Source organism: Salvelinus namaycush, chromosome 27, assembly GCF_016432855.1.
Source record: "Salvelinus namaycush isolate Seneca chromosome 27, SaNama_1.0, whole genome shotgun sequence".
Taxonomy (NCBI): Eukaryota; Metazoa; Chordata; class Actinopteri; order Salmoniformes; family Salmonidae; genus Salvelinus; species Salvelinus namaycush.
In genome coordinates, this window is record NC_052333.1 from 1,990,898 (window position 1) to 2,012,358 (window position 21,461).

Below are 21,461 nucleotides of genomic sequence, written 5' to 3' on the forward strand. Positions count from 1 at the left end.
GAGACATGACTGGAGACATTAACATGACTGGAGACATGACTGGAGACATTAACATGACTGGAGACATGACTGGAGACATGACTGGAGACATGACTGGAGACATGACTGGAGACATGACTGGAGACATTAACATGACTGGAGACATGACTGGAGACATGACTGGAGACATGACTGGAGACATGACTGGAGACATGACTGGAGACATGACTGGAGACATGACTGGAGACATGACTGGAGACATGACTGGAGACATTAACACTTAATATGACTGGAGACATTAACACTTAATATGACTGGAGACATTAGCAGAATCTTTTTTAAATACGACACAAATGACAGAGTAGCCTACTCTGCTGACACACACAGATCAATAAAAATGATGTCTTATCCATATGTTAGCCCTATGAGAACACAAATACAACATGACGTCTAACCTGGAGGAGGAAATTACTGTTCAAAAAAACGAACTAAAAGTGTCACTGACCCAATGATAAGACAGTGAAATATGCAGACTCAGCAGAAACATGGCCGATGCTCCCCCCCTTGGAGCCAATATGGTTACTGGGTCGCTTAATTAAGAATTCTGATAACTAAAAGACAGATTGAAGTCTTTTCATTGTCTGCTCTTAACAGCAAAATTTGCTTTCGAAACAGTTTCTCCCCGTGATTGTATTTTTAAATATTGCGATATGCCTGGCTGGATCGCTCTGATTTTCACTGACAGTTGCAACTCGACAATCCTCTATTTGGTATTTGCAGCGAGCGCTGCCCAAATTGCGGGTCCTTCTGACTGTAGGCTATGTGATATAAAACAATCCACCGTTTAGTTTAGTTTTTTAAAGAAGCTCAATGATCCTCTGTGGCCAAAGCAATGATTTGATTTATTTCTGCATAAACATGAGTAAGATAATTAGGCTATATAATTATAATTCGATAAGAATGACACATGATGTTGCATCCTGGTTGTATGTTAAAATGAATTATCAAAAAACTAAAAATGTGATTTCTGTCATACTGAGAAACGTGGCTGGATTCCCTAATCAGATTAGGGAATAAATGTTTATGCGTCTGGTAAATTTCTGGTAAATTTAAAATGCTTCCGGTCAAATGTACGGCGCCACATCTTCCTAACCCTGGTACACACACACCTTGGTTCCGGAGTGTCTCTCGGACCTCCTGTGTCGTCTCATCAGGACAGGTCAGGTACTCATGGAACTCCTTAAAACCTATAGACTGGAATATACCATGCTGGTAGTCCTGACTGACACAGAGAGACAGAGAGACAGAGAGAGAGAGAGAGACAGAGAGAGAGAGAAGGAGCGAGAGAGAGAGAGAGAAGGAGCGAGAGAGAGAGAGAGAAGGAGCGAGAGAGAGAGAGAGAGAGAAGGAGAGGAGTGAGAGGAGAGAGGAGGAGTGAGAGGAGAGAGGAGGAGTGAGAGGAGGAGTGAGAGGAGAGAGGAGGAGTGAGAGGAGGAGTGAGAGGAGAGAGCGAGAAGGCGATAAGGAGACAGTGAGCAAGGGGGTGAGAGAGAGGGAGGAAGTGGTGAACATTTTACATTTAAGTCATTTAGCAGACGCTCTTATCCAGCGCGACTTACAAATTGGAAAGTTCATACATATTCATCCTGGTCCCCCCGTGGGGAATGAACCCACAACCCTGGCGTTGCAAGCGCCATGCTCTACCAACTGAGCCACACGGGACTATACCCCCGTGTGACTATAGTGAACAGTAGTAACATATGATTATAGCAGAATCATTACATATTATATCACTGCCATCAAGTCCTCCAAAAATAATAACAATGTCACACAGTCTTGAGCTCGACTAGACAGCCATGGTCTCCTTCTTATATCTCTAATCCATCACTCTCTCTCCATCCCTCCCTATCACTCCACAGTAGGGGTCAGGCCGGGAGACACAGAGAGACAGGAGACGGACGGACACAGAGGGTCTCATGGTGCCGCTGGACTGGACAGAGACATGAAGCCTGTTGGGACGTTGTCCCCTGGACCTGACGAGAGAGACATTGGTTGTGTTCTGATTCTATACCTTTCTACACGAAGTGTACACTTGTACACTACCCCTGAATGATTGAAAAGCATCAGCTGGCCCCGATGACAGAGAGGGAGAGACATGGCTTGCCTGCTACTATGGACGGATTTAAAAGCATTGGATTGGCTAAAGGGAGTTTCTGCCTTATTTCTCCTTCTAAATCATTGATGAGAGTGAACAAGAGCTACAGAAAGAGGGGGAGGCAATGTGGTTTCATTGAGTGTCAATCATATGAGCTCAGTTTCCATCTCTAAATGTATTAGCACAATCCAGTCTGCATGCCACTGCAGCTCTGACCGGATGCCATTGTGGCTCTAGGTTATTGCAGTCCAGTGGTGGTGTGAGTGAGTGCAGCAGCCGCACCCTAGAGCTGTGTCAATCTGCTGACTCACACTGGCTCCATAATATAACTCTCTCTCCCTCCCCCCCTCCCCTCCCACTCTCTCTTCCTCCCCCCTCCCACTCTCTCCCCAACTCCCCCCTCCCCCTCCCCTCCCTAACTCCCCCTCCCCTCCCTAACTCCCCCTCCCCTCCCCTCCCTAACTCCCCCTCCCCTCCCCTCCCTAACTCCCCCTCTCCTCCCTAACTCCCCCTCCCCTCCCTAACTCCCCCTCTCTCTCCCCCTCGAGAGAGAGATGATGTGCATCAGTAGAGAAGAGGGAGAAGTATGGAGGGGATATGGAGAGAGAAAAGAGAGGACACGTGAGGGGAAGTAGAGAAGAGAGATATGAGGGAGCAGGGGGGAGGGGGGTCGGTGTACGAGGATTGACCTTGCAGATTGGTGACTGCAGTCAAAGAAGGGGGGGAGGGGTCGGTGTACGAGGATTGACCTTGCAGGTGGGTGACTGCAGTCAAAGAAGGGGGGAGGGGTCGGTGTACGAGGATTGACCTTGCAGGTGGGTGACTGCAGTCAAAGAAGGGGGGGAGGGGTCGGTGTACGAGGATTGACCTTGCAGGTGGGTGACCGCAGTCAAAGGGGGGGCGGTGACTGAAGGAGGGAGACGGTGGGTAGAGCAGTGTCCTAAGGCAATATGCCATCAATTCCCTGTGACCACACCTAAGAGACTCACACAATCAATGACCAATCAATAAGTGGCTGATAGAACAGCCCTACGCAGCGTAATCTGACCCCATGGCAACACAACCCAGCCCTTTATGTTGTTTTGAACAGACACAACCACACCCACCTCTGGTCCTGAATCTTCTGCTGGTTGAATCTCAGGTGGAAATCTCGGAGCTCGTCTATCAGGCCTGTCAACAGCATCTCATCCACACGCCTGTCCAAGCGCTCATCTATGGCTAAAGAAAATGTGGAGACGTGGTTAAAGGGTAGCGCACCCAAATTAGACACGTACATATTGGTTTCCTAACCCTGTAAGCATCCCAAGGCAATACAGCATCCCGAGGCAATACAGCATCCCGAGGCAATACAGCATCCCGAGGCAATACAGCAACCCGAGGCAATACAGCAACCCGAGGCAATACAGCATCCCGAGGCAATACAGCATCCCGAGGCAATACAGCATCCCGAGGCAATACAGCATCCCGAGGCAATACAGCATCCCGAGGCAATACAGCATCCCGAGGCAATACAGCATCCCGAGGCAATACAGCAACCCGAGGCAATACAGCAACCCGAGGCAATACAGCATCCCGAGGCAATACAGCATCCCGAGGCAATACAGCATCCCGAGGCAATACAGCATCCCGAGGCAATACAGCATCCCGAGGCAATACAGCATCCCGAGGCAATACAGCATCCCGAGGCAATACAGCATCCCGAGGCAATACAGCATCCCAAGGCAATACAGCATCCCAAGGCAATACAGCATCCCAAAGCAATACAGCATCCCAAGGCAATACAGCAACCCAAGGCAATACAGCAACCCAAGCTATGATTTTGGCCACTGTCTACAAATGCTAACTTATTAGCGTTTGTGTCCAAAACCCAATGCAAGTGAATATCCCCTATCTTAGCATATTTTGCACTTTGTGTCCTAATCATCTGAAAGTAACTTTATTGAGATAAGCAATCAATTTGAGACACTTTGGGGTAAAGAGAAAAAGGGGGAGGTGTTCCTTACACTCCATGTCAGCATGTAACCAGAAGATACAGGGGTCTGGGTACCTCAGTGGCCCCCCCAGTACATCTCCCCCCTCCTGCCCTCTCTGCTCCTCCAACCAATGGCTGTGAGGCACGCCTGTTTCCGCATGCACCTGTAGGCTCCTAGAGGTGTCAATCAAACAGGACACAGTGAGAGTCCCACCCTCTTTCACAGATGAACACAAGAGGACATGGAGGTACAAATAAAATGAAGAAAAAAACAGAATTCTTGACATTAGATGTGATGGGTCGGAGCTGGTGTCTACTCTGTCATTAGATGACGTGATGGGTCGGGGCTGGTGTCTACCCTGTCATTAGATGACGTGATGGGTCGGGCCGGTGTCTACTCTGTCATTAGATGACGTGATGGGTCGGGGCTGGTGTCTACTCTGTCATTAGATGACGTGATGGGTCGGGCTGGTGTCTACTCTGTCATTAGATGACGTGATGGGTCGGGGCAGGCGTCTACTCTGTCATTAGATGACGTGATGGGTCGGGGCAGGCGTCTACTCTGTCATTAGATGACGTGATGGGTCGGGGCAGGTGTCTACTCTGTCATTAGATGACGTGATGGGTCGGGCTGGTGTCTACTCTGTCATTAGATGACGTGATGGGTCGGGGCTGGTGTCTACTCTGTCATTAGATGACGTGATGGGTCGGGGCAGGCGTCTACTCTGTCATTAGATGACGTGATGGGTCGGGGCAGGTGTCTACTCTGTCATTAGATGACGTGATGGGTCGGGGCAGGTGTCTACTCTGTCATTAGATGACGTGATGGGTCGGGGCAGGTGTCTACTCTGTCATTAGATGACGTGATGGGTCGGGCTGGTGTCTACTCTGTCATTAGATGACGTGATGGGTCGGGGCTGGTGTCTACTCTGTCATTAGATGACGTGATGGGTCGGGGCAGGCGTCTACTCTGTCATTAGATGACGTGATGGGTCGGGGCAGGTGTCTACTCTGTCATTAGATGACGTGATGGGTCGGGCTGGTGTCTACTCTGTCATTAGATGACGTGATGGGTCGGGGCTGGTGTCTACTCTGTCATTAGATGACGTGATGGGTCGGGCTGGTGTCTACTCTGTCATTAGATGACGTGATGGGTCGGGGCAGGCGTCTACTCTGTCATTAGATGACGTGATGGGTCGGGGCAGGCGTCTACTCTGTCATTAGATGACGTGATGGGTCGGGGCAGGCGTCTACTCTGTCATTAGATGACGTGATGGGTCGGGGCAGGCGTCTACTCTGTCATTAGATGACGTGATGGGTCGGGGCAGGTGTCTACTCTGTCATTAGATGACGTGATGGGTCGGGCTGGTGTCTACTCTGTCATTAGATGACGTGATGGGTCGGGGCTGGTGTCTACTCTGTCATTAGATGACGTGATGGGTCGGGGCTGGTGTCTACTCTGTCATTAGATGACGTGATGGGTCGGGGCTGGTGTCTACTCTGTCATTAGATGACGTGATGGGTCGGGGCTGGTGTCTACTCTGTCATTAGATGACGTGATGGGTCGGGCTGGTGTCTACTCTGTCATTAGATGACGTGATGGGTCGGGGCCGGCGTCTACTCTGTCATTAGATGACGTGATGGGTCGGGGCTGGTGTCTATTCTTCACCATTAGATGACGTGATGGGTCGGGGCTGGTGTCTATTCTTCACCATTAGATGATGTGATGGGTCGGGGCTGGTGTCTACTCTGTGTCATTAGATGATGTGATGGGTCGAGACTGGTGTCGACCCTGCGTCATTAGATGACGTGATGGGTTGGGGCAAATGTGATGGTTGGGGCAAATGTGATGGGTTGGGGCAAATGTGACGGGTCGGGGCTGGTGTCTACCCTGTGTCATTAGATGATGTGATGGGTCAGGGCTGGTGTCTACCCTGTGTCATTAAATGATGTGATGGGTCAGGGCTGGTGTCTACCCTGTGGTCATTAAATGACGTGATGGGTCGGGGCTGGTGTCTATTCTGCACCGTTAGATGACGTGATGGGTCAGGGCTGGTGTCTACCCTGTGTCATTAAATGACGTGATGGGTCGGGGCCGGTGTCTATTCTGCGTCCTTAGACGACGTGATGGGTCGGGCTGGTGGCCACCGTGCGTCATTAGATGACGTGATGGGTCGGGCTGGTGGCCACCGTGCGTCATTAGATGACGTGATGGGTCGGGCTGGTGGCCACCGTGCGTCATTAGATGACGTGATGGGTCGGGCTGGTGGCCACCGTGCGTCATTAGATGACGTGATGGGTCGGGCTGGTGGCCACCGTGCGTCATTAGATGACGTGATGGGTCGGGCTGGTGTCTATTCTGCGTCATTAGATGATGTGATGGGTCGGGGCTGGTGTCTATTCTGCGTCATTAGATGACGTGATGGGTCGGGGCTGGTGTCTATTCTGCGTCATTAGATGACATGATGGGTCGGGCTGATGTCTACTGTGTCATTAGGTGATGGTTGGGGCAGACGTGATGGTTGGGGCAGACGCGATGGTTGGGGCAGACGCGATGGTTGGGGCAGACGCGATGGTTGGGGCTGGCGTCTATTCTGCGTCATCAGATGATGTGATTGGTCAGGGCTGGTGTCTACTCTGTCAGATGACGTGACGGCTTGGGGCTGGCGTGACGGCTTGGGGCTGGCGTGACGGCTTGGGGAGGTGTCTACTCTGTGCCCAGTAAACTCAGCAACCTCTCAGCTCATTGACAGGATGGTGTTTTAATGACACACACACGTACAGTATGTCAGAACAGCCTGTCTAGAACCTGTGAGATTGAGGATTGGGTCGCAGGGTGCCCCTCCTCTAGTGTGTGTGTGTGTGTGTGTGTGTGTGTGTGTGTGTGTGATGTCACACTGTTCCTCTACTGACAGGAAATGACAGGAGGAAACAGTTTGTGTCGGGTTAGGTTTGTCTCTTCACAGCACACAGTGCACGCAGGCATGAATAAGTGATGTGGAACTGAGTGTCAATAATATACCACCCATTCTGTTTAACACGCAGTACATCCTACCTGTTTAACACGCAGTACATCCTACCTGTTTAACACGCAGTACATCCTACCTGTTTAACACGCAGTACAGCCTACCTGTTTAACACGCAGTACATCCTACCTGTTTAACACGCAGTACAGCCTACCTGTTTAACACGCAGTACAGCCTACCTGTTTAACACGCAGTACAGCCTACCTGTTTAACACGCAGTACAGCCTACCTGTTTAACACGCAGTACAGCCTACCTGTTTAACACGCAGTACAGCCTACATGTTTAACACGCAGTACATCCTACCTGTTTAACACGCAGTACAGCCTACCTGTTTAACACGCAGTACATCCTACCTGTTTAACACGCAGTACAGCCTACCTGTTTAACACGCAGTACAGCCTACCTGGCTGACACGCAGTACAGCCTACCTGGCTGACACGCAGTACAGCCTACCTGGCTGACACGCAGTACAGCCTACCTGTTTAACACGCAGTACAGCCTACCTGGCTGACACGCAGTACAGCCTACCTGGCTGACACGCAGTACAGCCTACCTGGCTGACACGCAGTACAGCCTACCTGTTTAACACGCAGTACAGCCTGTTTTTAACACAGCACGCCTACCTGGCGATCTTGCGCGTGTCGTGAGGATGCAGCACGGAGGCCATTTCAGGATCGACCTCGGTCAGTCTCCTGTGGAGCTCAGCCCCGCCCAGTTTCTCCAGCTCCGCCTTCCTATCAAGAGACCCGCCTTTCTTCCCCTCTCCTTCATTCTCCTGCTGAGAGAGAGAGAACGAGGAGGAGGAGGAGAGAACGAGGAGGAGAGAGAACGAGAGCGGAGCAAAAGAGAGAGAGAAATGAAAAGAGAGGCCGGAGAGAGAAGTAGAGAGAAATGGAACGAGAAAAAAATTATAAAGTGAGTTGACATTAAATTGCATCATCAGGTGCTCTTCTCATTATCTTCCCATATTTTGAAGGGAGAAAGAGCGAAATGGTGATTAGTTACGGAGAGGTTACTTCTTACCCCTGTATACCCAGTACTCTCCACAGCAATGACTGATGTAGGTGTGAGTTAGGGGTAAGGAGGGGTGAGTTAGGGGTAAGGAGGGGGTGAGTTAGGGGTGAGTCAGGGGTGAGTTAGGGGAGAAGTTACGGGGAAGTTACTTCTTACCCCTGTATACCCAGTACTCTCCACAGCAATGACTGATGTAGGGGTGAATAAGGAGTAAGGAGGGGTGAGTTAGGGGTAAGGAGGGGTGAGGAGGGTGAGTTAGGGGCGAGGAGTGTGGTTCTTACCCCTTCATCCAGCAGTACTCTCCACAGCAGTGATTCTATGTAGTAGTTAGTTCCTCCTACTATGATAGGCAGCTTCTCTCTGCTGTACACGTCCTCTATGTGGGCTGGTTAAGGAAACACTGATTTACCCTAATAAATAAATTACACATACACACACTTTAAATAAGAATATAATGTTTCTAAACCCTTCATTAATGTGGATACTACCATGATAACCCTGAATGAATTGTGAATAATGAGTGAGAACGTTAAAAACACAGAAATATCATACCTCCAAGACATGCTAACCTCTCACCATTACAATAACAGGGGAGGTTAGCATTTTATATCATACCCCCAAGACATGCTAACCTCACACCATTACAATAACAGGGGAGGTTAGCATTTTATATCATACCCCCAAGACATGCTAACCTCACACCATTACAATAACAGGGGAGGTTAGCATTGTATATCATACCCCCAAGACATGCTAACCTCTCACCATGACAATAACAGGGGAGGTTAGCATTTTATATCATACCACCAAGACATGCTAACCCCTTACCATCAAAATAGCAGGAGAGGTTAGCATTTTCCGCGGGGGTATGATATTTATAGGCGACAAGCACACCGTTTTGAATGTGTCAAGAACTGCAACGGTGCAGTTGTTTTTTTTACCCAACAGTTTCCTGTGTGTATAAAGAATGGTCCACCACCCAAAAGAACATCGAGCCAACGTGCCACACCTGTGGGAAGCATTGGAGTCAACATGGGCCAGCATCTCTGTGGAACGCTTGACACCTTGTAGACTCCATGCCCCGACAAATTTAGGCAGTTCTTATCTTTCTTAAAACTGCATTGTTAGGGCCTCCCGAGTGGCGCAGTGGTCTAAGGCATTGCATCGCAGTGCTAGCTGTGCCACTAGAGATTCTGGGTTTGAGTCCAGGCTCCGTCGTAGCCGGCCGCTACCGGGAGACTCATGGGGCGGCGCACAATTGGCCCAGCGTCGTCCGGGTTAGGAGAGGGTTTGGCCGGTAGGGATATCCTTGTCCCATCGTGCTCTAGCGACTCCTGCGAAGGGCGCAGTGCACGCTGACACGGTCGCCAGGTGTACGGTGTTTCCTCCGACACATTGGTGCGGCTGTCTTCTGGGTTAAGCGGGCATTGTGTCAAGAAGCAGTGCGGCTTGGTTGGGTTTCGGAGGACGCACGGCTCTCGACCTTCGACCTCTCCCAAGTCCGTACGGGAGTTGCAGCGATGAGACAGGACTAATATACCAATTGGAAACCACAAAATTTAGGAGAAAACAAACAATGCAGTTATTTATTTAAGGACTTGTAAGTAAGCGTTTCACTCTAAGGTCTACACCTGTTGCATTCGGCACATGTGACGAATAAAATTTGATTTGATTATGAAGGTAAACGTGTGTTTGGGGGGGTATATGAACTATATATACTGATTTACAAAGTATACAAGACTAGTGATCAGAGAGCTGATGATAGGCTCATAGGAAGTCCCTCCCTCCCTCTCCCTCGCAGTTAAGGCCCATCAGCTATCTTCACTCACCTCCCCCTCTAAGGAGTGAGAGAGAGATGGGGAGAAGAGGAGATAAGGGAGGGGGAAGAGGAGATAAGGGAGGGGGAATATGAGCCTGTGGGAGAGAAAGAGAGACAGATGGATGGAAAGAAGAAATTCGGGGGGAGAGAGAGTAGGGGAGAGAGAGAGAGACAGACACACCGAGAGAGAGAGAGAGAGAGAGAGAGAGAGAGAGAGAGAGAGAGAGACAGAGAGAGACAGAGAGAGACAGAGAGACACAGAGAGACACAGAGAGACAGAGAGAGACAGAGAGAGACAGAGAGAGAGAGAGAGACAGAGAGAGAGAGAGAGACAGACAGAGAGAGACAGAGAGCAGCATGTTATAGCAGCATGCTAAACGGAGAGACAATGACCGGTCATGATAGTATGTTTTTCTCATCTCTCTCTTTTACTCTCTACACCTCCTCCATTCCATTATACCCTCCAACTTTCTCTCTACATTTTAACTACCTCTCTCCATACCTTCTCTCTCTCCATACCTTCTTTCACTCCCTCTATTAGATCTCACTCCCCGTTGCGCCCACCGTCTGTCCTTCCCACCCTCCCCCCGTCTCTCCCCCTCCCCCTGTCCCTCTCCAACCGTCTCTCTCTCTCCCCCTCCCCCCCGTCCCTCTCCCCCCCTCCGTCTCTCTCTCCACCGTCTCTCTCCCTTCCCCTCCCCCCGTCTCTCCCCCTCCCACCGTCTCTCTCTCCCCCCGTCCCTCTGTCTCTCCCCCGTCTCCCTCTCCCCATTTCTCCCTTCCCCTCCCCCCATCTCTCCCCCTCCCACCGTCTCTCTCTCCCCGTCCCTCTCCCCCCTCCCTCCGTCTCTCTCTCCCCCTCCCCCTCTCTCCCTCTCCCCCGTCTCTCTTTCTCTTCACCGACACACAAGGGCTGCACTGATACTATCATTAGTCACTACAGCTGAAGCTACTGTGCTGCACTAGTGTGTGTGTGTGTGTGTGTGTGTATACACAATCCTCGTTTGCAGCAGAAATCCCCATAAGGACAGTAAAACAATGAAAATTCATTTTCCACATCCCCACGAGGACAAAGGCTATTTTAGGCTTAGTGAAAATAGTATTTTTACAAAGAGAGTAAAACATATGCTGTATATATGTGTGAGGAGAGGAGAGGAGAGGAGAGGAGAGGAGAGGGGAAGAAGAAGAGAGAGTGTGTCAAATCAAAGCGTTTATTGGTCGATTACCGTGTCGCAGATGTTATCGCAAGAGCAGCGAAATGCTTGTTTCTAGCCCCAACAATGCAGCAATATCTAGCCGCAGAACAACAGAATAACAATACAACATAAAAAATGTATTACAACACACAACAACAAAAAATAACAAGAAATTAAGACCCTTCAGAACGAGGGCTTTGAATATAAATGAATGTAAACTGAACAAAAATATAAAACACAACCATTTCAACGATTTTACTGAGTTACAGTTCATATGAGGAAATCAGTCAATTGAAATAAATGTATTAGGCCCGTAAAATGTTGCGCCACACAGCATTCCTAACCTAGCCCACAAACATCCGCGGTGTGGATCTGCTGTGTGGATCGGCTGTGTGGATCGGCTGTGTGGATCTGCGGTGCAGTCAAACAAGTCATTTGAAAGAGTAAGAACATTTTCAGAGAGACAACTCAAAAAAGCCAAGATAATGGATATTCATTACCCTTGACAATCAACCGTTCTCTGTCGTGGGTGATGTTGGTTTTCGCCGACTGGTCGAGCACCGGTACACACTAAACGTTACCAAGTGCGCTATTGTTCAGATGTTGCCCTACCGGAGTTACACAGTAGTAGCGTCGCTGCTTTAAGCTTCACGTGAATGGAGCCTGAAGAGAGAGACCGTTTGGGTCTTTGCATGTCAAAAAATATGCAAACCAAATAACACCATTTGACTCGTTAAATGAGCTTTTAATTTTTACACGTCGTATAACACAGTTCTATTGGTGTGTGATCTGAATTTCCACTACTATCAGTAGCACTGACAAAGCTGTACCACAAAAAACAAAAAAAGTCTGCAAACACCGGCCACAAACGATGTGTTTACAATACCGCGTTGGTAATAAAGTATAAATTGTTCGACCGCAACTTCTGGGCTAGCTAGCTTTAGCTTGAGCTTGGTATTACCTAGCTAGCACCAATACAACCAGCCTGAAAACAATGACCAGTAGAAACTGGAGTCATTGTCATTATTCTTAGCAATGATTTAGGAATCCTTGTAAGTATTAGCTAGGTTTCCACTTGTTGTTCGACTGTTGAAATTGAACTTCAGTTCATGAAAATAAATAGCTAGCCAGCTACTTAACATCTAGGGGAAGGCGTATGCAGTGCATGTCGACCAATAGAAGACATGCAAATTAATAAACTGACCCTAGAACAGACAGCCTGATTTCAGATTTCTCACTTCCTGACAGGAAGTTTGCTCCAACTTGAGTTCTGTTTTACTCACAGATATAATTCAAACGGTTTTAGAAACTAGAGAGTGTTTTCTATCCAATAGTAATAATAATATGCATATTGTACGAGCAAGAATTGAGTACGAGGCAGTTTAATTTGGGAACGAAATTTTTACAAAGTGAAAACAGCACCCCCTATTGAGAAAAGGTTAACCCTGTTGCCCAAAGCTAACGTTATAAGCAGCCAGCTACTTAACCCTGTTGCCCAAAGCTAACGTTATAAGCAGCCAGCTACTTAACCCTGTTGCCCAAAGCTAACGTTATAAGCAGCCAGCTACTAAACCCTGTTGCCCAAAGCTAACGTTATAAGCAGCCAGCTACTTAACCCTGTTGCCCAAAGCTAACGTTATAAGCAGCCAGCTACTTAACCCTGTTGCCCAAAGCTAACGTTATAAGCAGCCAGCTACTAAACCCTGTTGCCCAAAGCTAACGTTATAAGCAGCCAGCTACTAAACCCTGTTGCCCAAAGCTAACGTTATAAGCAGCCAGCTACTTAACCCTGTTGCCCAAAGCTAACGTTATAAGCAGCCAGCTACTAAACCCTGTTGCCCAAAGCTAACGTTATAAGCAGCCAGCTACTTAACTCTGTTGCCCAAAGCAACGTTATAAGCAGCCAGCTCTTAACCCTGTTGCCCAAAGCTAACGTTATAAGCACCAGCTACTTAACCCTGTTGCCCAAAGCTAACTGTTATAAGCACCAGCTACTTAACCCTGTTGCCCAAAGCTAACGTTATAAGCAGCCAGCTACTTAACCCTGTTGCCCAAAGCTAACGTTATAAGCAGCCAGCTAGCTTCATCTGGCTAGTGAGGCTCGACCGGACCGGGTTATCAATCAAGTTTATTTTATATAGCCCTTCGTACATCAGCTAATATCTCGAAGTGCTGTACAGAAACCCAGCCTAAAACCCCAAACAGCAAGCAATGCAGGTGTAGAAGCACGTTATGTGTTGTGAAGCTAGCAACAATAAGGATTAGGCACAATAGTGGAATTTGCAGTTTGCCATCAAAATAAAAGTACCTCTTTGAAAGTGATGCAAAAGGTTACAATCGGTGGAATCATGTCATATTTAGACTAGATAATGTTAAACAAGGTTGGCATGTGAAGCAATGAAATGGGGTATCAGTCTACTAGGAGACACCCACAGAACACAACTGTGAAGAGTTTACGCAAATATTAGCATTGTAGCTCTTATCGCGGGACTGACTGTGAAATCACCTCCCCAGTCAGCCTATTGTGTGTGTTGACATTCATATTGCAATGTACAGCTTTAGCTAAGGATTGGGGATCAATGAAATGGGAAATCAGTCTACTCAATACATAAGATATTTTTCCCCCAACGTCCTCAGAGTTATCTGACTCCAAAACATCCACGCCTACCCCCGGCCAAACCCGGACGACGCTGGGCCAATTGTGCAGTGCCCTATGGGACGCCCAATCACGGCCAATCACGGCCGGATGTGATCACCAGATTCACAGGGAATAATTTACATAGTATGGAGATGCAATACTCCAAGCCGCAGTGTCATACTACTTTATCAAACATAGAGAACTGATGCTGTACACGGGTTGTGGAGGGTTCATTGGGTGGCTTTAAAAAATAAAATAAAAAATGATTTGTGTCTTATTTATTGGTATGTTAACATTATTGAAGTGACCAGTGTTAAGTAACCTATGCGTGTGCGTGCGTCTAACATGCTGACCAGACTGCCCGCGTGCGCCATCGTTTGCATGTTGATTTTTGTCCCCCCCCCACACCAGATGATCAGGACACACAGGTTGAAATATCAAAACAAACTCTGAACCAACTATATTCATTAGGGGGCCGGTCGAAAAGCATTAAACGTTTATGGCAATTTAGCTAGCTAGCTGTTACTAGCTAATTTGTCCTATTTAGCTAGCTATCTTGCTGTTGCTAACTAATTTGTCCTATTTAGCTAGCTAGCTGTTGCTAATTTGTCCTGGGAGATAAACGTCGGGTTGTTATTTTAAAGGCATAAGGTCCTCTACTCCGACAATTAATCCACAGATAACAGGGTAAACATTCGTTTCTATAAATCTCTCCTCCTTCAGGCGTCTTCTTCTATGGACTTTATATGGTGGTTGGAAACCAACTTTAAGGTGCATTACCACCACCAACTGGACTGGAGTGTGGACCTCAGTTCAGCTTTCAATCACCCACGTGGGTATATGCTCCTAAAAACCAATGAGGAGATGGAGGAGGCGGGACTTGCAGCGCGTCAAGTGCCACAAATAGAACCAAGTTTTATTTTAGCGCCTGGCTACGCAGACGCTCGTTGACGTGCGCGAGCAATGTGGGTGCAATGATTGAATAACACGTGTAGATTTATTTCTGTGGTCTACATGTCTCACCCATACAGGAAGTACAATCATAAAGGATATGAGAGCCAGGGCCTTGTTCCTGAAGTCTACCACAGTGTAGCTGCTGACCAGGGGATCCACAAAGCCGATCATGTGATGACTGCACTGGGCACGCTCCTCCGCCGTCACCTTATTGGTTATGATGTCCAGCCCACGATACACCTGAGGAAGACAGAGAGAACCAATCAGATGTCAAGATCGACAAGGCAGAGAAGTTACAATAAAATGTGCTTCAGGGACCAATCGAACCACAATTAACACAAAACAATGTAGAGTGAGTTAGACACAGTAGCCAATAACAGAACAGTCACTGAGCTAAGCAGACCCACGGACACCGTTGGATAACAGAACAGTCACTGAGCTAAGCACACATTCACGTCCTGTAGTCTCTTCAGGCTCACTACACATTCACGTCCTGTAGTCTCTCTCTTCAGGCTCACTACACATTCACGTCCTGTAGTCTCTTCAGGCTCACTACACATTCACGTTCTGTAGTCTCTCTCTTCAGGCTCACTACACATTCATGTCCTGTAGTCTCTCTCTTCAGGCTCACTACACATTCATGTCCTGTAGTCTCTCTCTTCAGGCTCACTACACATTCATGTCCTGTAGTCTCTTCAGGCTCACTACACATTCACGTCCTGTAGTCTCTCTCTTCAGGCTCACTACACATTCATGTCCTGTAGTCTCTTTTTTAGGCTCACTACACATTCATGTCCTGTAGTCTCTTCAGGCTCACTACACATTCATGTCCTGTAGCTCTCTCTTCAGGCTCACTACACATTCATGTCCTGTAGTCCTCTCTTCAGGCTCACTACACTTCATGTCCTGTAGTCTCTCTCTTCGGCTCACTACACAGTCATGACCTGTAGTCTCTCTCTTCGGCCACTACACATTCATGTCCTGTAGTCTCTCTCTTCAGGCTCACTACACATTCATGTCCTGTAGTCTCTCTCTTCAGGCTCACTACACATTCATGTCCTGTAGTCTCTTCAGGCTCACTACACATTCACGTCCTGTAGTCTCTCTCTTCAGGCTCACTACACATTCATGTCCTGTAGTCTCTCTCTTCAGGCTCACTACACATTCATGTCCTGTAGTCTCTTCAGGCTCACTACACATTCATGTCCTGTAGTCTCTCTCTTCAGGCTCACTACACATTCATGTCCTGTAGTTTCTCTCTTCAGGCTCACTACACATTCATGTCCTGTAGTCTCTCTCTTCAGGCTCACTACACATTCACGTCCTGTAGTCTCTTCAGGCTCACTACACATTCATGTCCTGTAGTCTCTCTCTTCAGGCTCACTACACATTCATGTCCTGTAGTCTCTTCAGGCTCACTACACATTCATGTCCTGTAGTCTCTTCAGGCTCACTACACATTCATGTCCTGTAGTCTCTCTCTTCAGGCTCACTACACATTCATGTCCTGTAGTCTCTTCAGGCTCACTACACATTCATGTCCTGTAGTCTCTCTCTTCAGGCTCACTACACATTCATGTCCTGTAGTCTCTCTCTTCAGGCTCACTACACATTCATGTCCTGTAGTCTCTCTCTTCAGGCTCACTACACATCGTCCTGTAGTCTCTCTCTTCAGGCTCACTACACATTCACGTCCTGTAGTCTCTCTCTTCGGCTCACTACCATTCGTCCTGTAGTCTCTCTTCAGGCTCACTACACATTCACTCCTGTAGTCTCTTCTCTTCAGGCTCACTACACATTCATGTCCTGTAGTCTCTTCAGGCTCACTACACATTCACGTCCTGTAGTCTCTTCAGGCTCACTACACATTCACGTTCTGTAGTCTCTCTCTTCAGCTCACTACACATTCATGTCCTGTAGTCTCTCTTCAGGCTCACTACACATTCATGTCCTGTAGTCTCTTCAGGCTCACACACATTCATGTCCTGTAGTCTCTTCAGCGCTCACTACACATTCTGGTCCTGTAGTCTCTTCAGGCTCACTACACATTCATGTCCTGTAGTCCTCTCTCTTCAGGCTCACTACACATTCATGTCCTGTAGTCTCTCTCTCAGGCTCACTACACTTCATTCCGTATCTTCAGTCTCCTACAGTTCATGTCTGTAGTCCTCTTCAGGCTCACTACACATTCATGTCCTGTAGTCTCTCTCTTCAGGCTCACTAAACATTCATGTCCTGTAGTCTCTCTCTTCAGGCTCACTACACATTCATGTCCTGTAGTCTCTCTCTTCAGGCTACTACACATTCACGTCCTGAGCTCTCTCTTCAGGCTCACTACACATTCATGTCCTGTAGTCTCTCTCTTCAGGCTCACTACACATTCATGTCCTGTAGTCTCTCTCTTCAGGCTCACTACACATTCATGTCCTGTAGTCTCTCAGGCTCCTACACATTCATGTCCTGTAGTCTCTCTCTTCAGGCTCACTACACATTCATGTCCTGTAGTCTCTCTCTTCAGGCTCACTACACATTCACGTCCTGTAGTCTCTCTCTTCAGGCTCACTACACATTCATGTCCTGTAGTCTCTCTCTTCAGGCTCACTACACATTCATGTCCTGTAGTCTCTCTCTTCAGGCTCACTACACATTCACGTCCTGTAGTCTCTCTCTTCAGGCTCACTACACATTCACGTCCTGTAGTCTCTCTCTTCAGGCTCACTACACATTCATGTCCTGTAGTCTCTTCAGGCTCACTACACATTCACGTCATGTAGTCTCTTCAGGCTCACTACACATTCACGTCATGTAGTCTCTTCAGGCTCACTACACATTCACGTCATGTAGTCTCTTCAGGCTCACTACACATTCATGTCCTGTAGTCTCTTCAGGCTCACTACACATTCATGTCATGTAGTCTCTTCAGGCTCACTACACATTCACGTCATGTAGTCTCTTCAGGCTCACTACACATTCACGTCCTGTAGTCTCTCTCTTCAGGCTCACTACACATTCACGTCCTGTAGTCTCTCTCTTCAGGCTCACTACACATTCACGTCCTGTAGTCTCTCTTCAGGCTCACTACACATTCACATCCTGTAGTCTCTCTCTTCAGGCTCACTACACATTCATGTCCTGTAGTCTCTTCAGGCTCACTACACATTCACGTCCTGTAGTCTCTCTCTTCAGGCTCACTACACATTCACGTCCTGTAGTCTCTCTCTTCAGCTCACTACACATTCATGTCCTGTAGTCTCTCTCTCAGGCTCACTACACATTCATGTCCTGTAGTCTCTTCAGGCTCACTACACATTCATGTCCTGTAGTCTCTTCAGTCTCACTACACATTCATGTCCTGTAGTCTCTTCAGGCTCACTACACATTCATGTCCTGTAGTCTCTTCAGGCTCACTACACATTCATGTCCTGTAGTCTCTTCAGGCTCACTACACATTCACGTCCTGTAGTCTCTTCAGGCTCACTACACATTCATGTCCTGTAGTCTCTTCAGGCTCACTACACATTCATGTCCTGTAGTCTCTTCAGGCTCACTACACATTCATGTCCTGTAGTCTCTTCAGTCTCACTACACATTCATGTCCTGTAGTCTCTCTCTTCAGGCTCACTACACATTCATGTCCTGTAGTCTCTCTCTTCAGGCTCACTACAAATTCATGTCCTGTAGTCTCTTCAGGCTCACTACACATTCATGTCCTGTAGTCTCTCTCTTCAGGCTCACTACACATTCATGTCCTGTAGTCTCTTCAGTCTCACTACACATTCATGTCCTGTAGTCTCTCTCTTCAGGCTCACTACACATTCACGTCCTGTAGTCTCTCTCTTCAGGCTCACTACACATTCATGTCCTGTAGTCTCTCTCTTCAGGCTCACTACACATTCATGTCCTGTAGTCTCTCTCTTCAGGCTCACTACACATTCATGTCCTGTAGTCTCTTCAGGCCCTACACATTCATGTCCTGTAGTCTCTCTCTTCAGGCTCACTACACATTCATGTCCTGTAGTCTCTCTCTTCAGGCTCACTACACATCACGTCCTGTAGTCTCTCTCTTCAGGCTCACTAACACATTCATGTCCTGTAGTCTCTCTCTTCAGGCTCACTACACATTCTGTCCTTAGTACTATCTCTTCAGGCTCACTACACATTCACGTCCTGTAGTCTCTCTCTCAGGCTCACTACACATTCACGTCCTGGTCTCTCTCTTCAGGCTCACTACACATTCCTGTCCTAGTCTCTTCAGGCTCACTATACATTCACGTCATGTAGTCTCTTCAGGCTCACTACACATTCACGTCATGTAGTCTCTTCAGGCTCACTACACATTCACGTCATGTAGTCTCTTCAGGCTCACTACACATTCATGTCCTGTAGTCTCTTCAGGCTCACTACACATTCATGTCATGTAGTCTCTTCAGGCTCACTACACATTCACGTCATGTAGTCTCTTCAGGCTCACTACACATTCACGTCCTGTAGTCTCTTCAGGCTCACTACACATTCATGTCATGTAGTCTCTTCAGGCTCACTACACATTCATGTCCTGTAGTCTCTCAGCTCACTACACATTCATCGCTCATGTCCTTAGTCTCTCTCAGGCTCACTACAACATTCATTCTGTAGTCTCTTCAGGCTCACTACACACATTCATGTCCTGTAGTCTCTCCTTCAGGCTCACTACACATTCATGTCTGTAGTCTCTTCAGGCTCACTACACATTCATGTCCTGTAGTCTCTCAGGCTCACTACACATTCATGTCCTGTAGTCTCTTCAGTCCTCACTACACATTCATGTCCTTGTAGTCTCTCTCTTCAGGCTCACTACACATTCATGTCCTGTAGTCTCTCTCTTCAGGCTCACTACACATTCATTCCTGTAGTCTCTCTCTTCAGCTCACTACACATTCATGTCCTGTAGTCTCTCTCTCTTCAGGCTCACTACACATTCATGTCCTGTAGTCTCTCTCTTCAGGCTCACTACACATTCATGTCCTGTAGTCTCTCTCTTCAGGCTCCACTACACTTCTGTCCTGTAGTCTCTTCAGGCTCACTACACATTCATGTCCTGTAGTCCTCCCGGCTCACTACACATTCATGTCCTGTAGTCTCTCTCTTCAGGCTCACTACACATTCATGTCCTGTAGTCTCTCTCTTCAGGCTCACTACACATTCATGTCCTGTAGTCTCTTCAGGCTCACTACACATTCACGTCCTGTAGTCTCTTCAGGCTCACTACACATTCATGTCCTGTAGTCTCTTCAGGCTCACTACACATTCATGTCCTGTAGTCTCTTCAGGCTCACTACACATTCATGTCCTGTAGTCTCTTCAGGCTCACTACACATTCATGTCCTGTAGTCTCTCTCTCAGGCTCACTACACATTCCGTCCTGTAGTCTCTCTCTTCAGGCTCACTACACATTCATGTCCTGTAGTCTCTCTCTCAGGCTCACTACACATCATGTCCTGTAGTCTCTCTCTTCAGGCTCACTACACATTCATGTCCTGTAGTCTCTTCAGGCTCACTACACATTCATGTCCTGTAGTCTCTCTCTTCAGGCTCACTACACATTCATGTCCTGTAGTCTCTCTCTTCAGGCTCACTACACATTCATGTCCTGTAGTCTCTCTCTTCAGGCTCCCTACACATTCATGTCCTGTAGTCTCTCTCTTCAGGCTCACTACACATTCACGTCCTGTAGTCTCTTCAGGCTCACTACACATTCATGTCCTGTAGTCTCTTCAGGCTCACTACACATTCACGTCCTGTAGTCTCTTCAGGCTCACTACACATTCACGTCCTGTAGTTCTCTCAGGCTCACTACACATTCATTCCTGTAGTCTCTTCAGGCTCACTACACATTCATTTCATGTAGTCTCTTCAGGCTCACTACACATTCACGTCTGTAGTCTCTTCAGGCTCACTACACATTCACGTCCTGTGTCTCTTCAGGCTCACTACACATTCATGTCATGTAGTCTCTTCAGGCTCACTACACATTCATGTCCTGTAGTCTCTTCAGGCTCACTACACATTCATGTCCTGTAGTCTCTTCAGGCTCACTACACATTCATGTCCTACACATTCATGTCCTGTAGTCTCTCTCTTCAGGCTCACTACACATTCATGTCCTGTAGTCTCTTCAGGCTCACTACACATTCATTTCCTGTAGTCTCTCTCTTCAGGCTCACTACACATTCATGTCCTGTAGCCTTCTCTCAGGCTCACTACACATTCATGTCCTGTAGTCTCTTCAGGCTCACTACACATTCATGTCCTGTAGTCTCTTCAGGCTCACTACACATTCATGTCCTGTAGTCTCTTCAGGCTCACTACACATTCATGTCCTGTAGTCTCTCTCTTCAGGCTCACTACACATTCATGTCCTGTAGTCTCTCTCTTCAGGCTCACTACACATTCATGTCCTGTAGTCTCTCTCTTCAGGCTCACTACACATTCATGTCCTGTAGTCTCTCTCTTAGGCTCACTACACATTCATGTCTGTAGTCTCTCTCTTCAGGCTCACTACACATTCATGTCCTGTAGTCTCTCTCTTCAGGCTCACTACACATTCATGTCCTGTAGTCTCTCTCTTCAGGCTCACTACACATTCATGTCCGTAGTCTCTCTCTTCAGGCTCACTACATTCACGTCCTGATCGACGTCTCCCGCTATGGGGGGGGGCTATGGGAAAA

General features: G+C 47.8%; 1 protein-coding gene across 1 annotated transcript in view; it reads right to left on the minus strand.

The window, feature by feature from the left end:
• trit1 (tRNA isopentenyltransferase 1) overlaps positions 1-21,461 on the minus strand; it is a 53,806-nt gene that overhangs the window by 15,228 nt on the left and 17,117 nt on the right. Inside the window, exons 2-7 of the mRNA XM_038965796.1 lie at positions 14,854-14,994; positions 8,429-8,527; positions 7,757-7,911; positions 4,138-4,280; positions 3,241-3,352; positions 1,149-1,261 (exon numbers count right to left, since the gene is read on the minus strand). Of these exons, the coding sequence (XP_038821724.1) occupies positions 1,149-1,261; positions 3,241-3,352; positions 4,138-4,280; positions 7,757-7,911; positions 8,429-8,527; positions 14,854-14,994 (763 nt within the window). The remainder of the gene's footprint in view (positions 1-1,148; positions 1,262-3,240; positions 3,353-4,137; positions 4,281-7,756; positions 7,912-8,428; positions 8,528-14,853; positions 14,995-21,461) is intronic.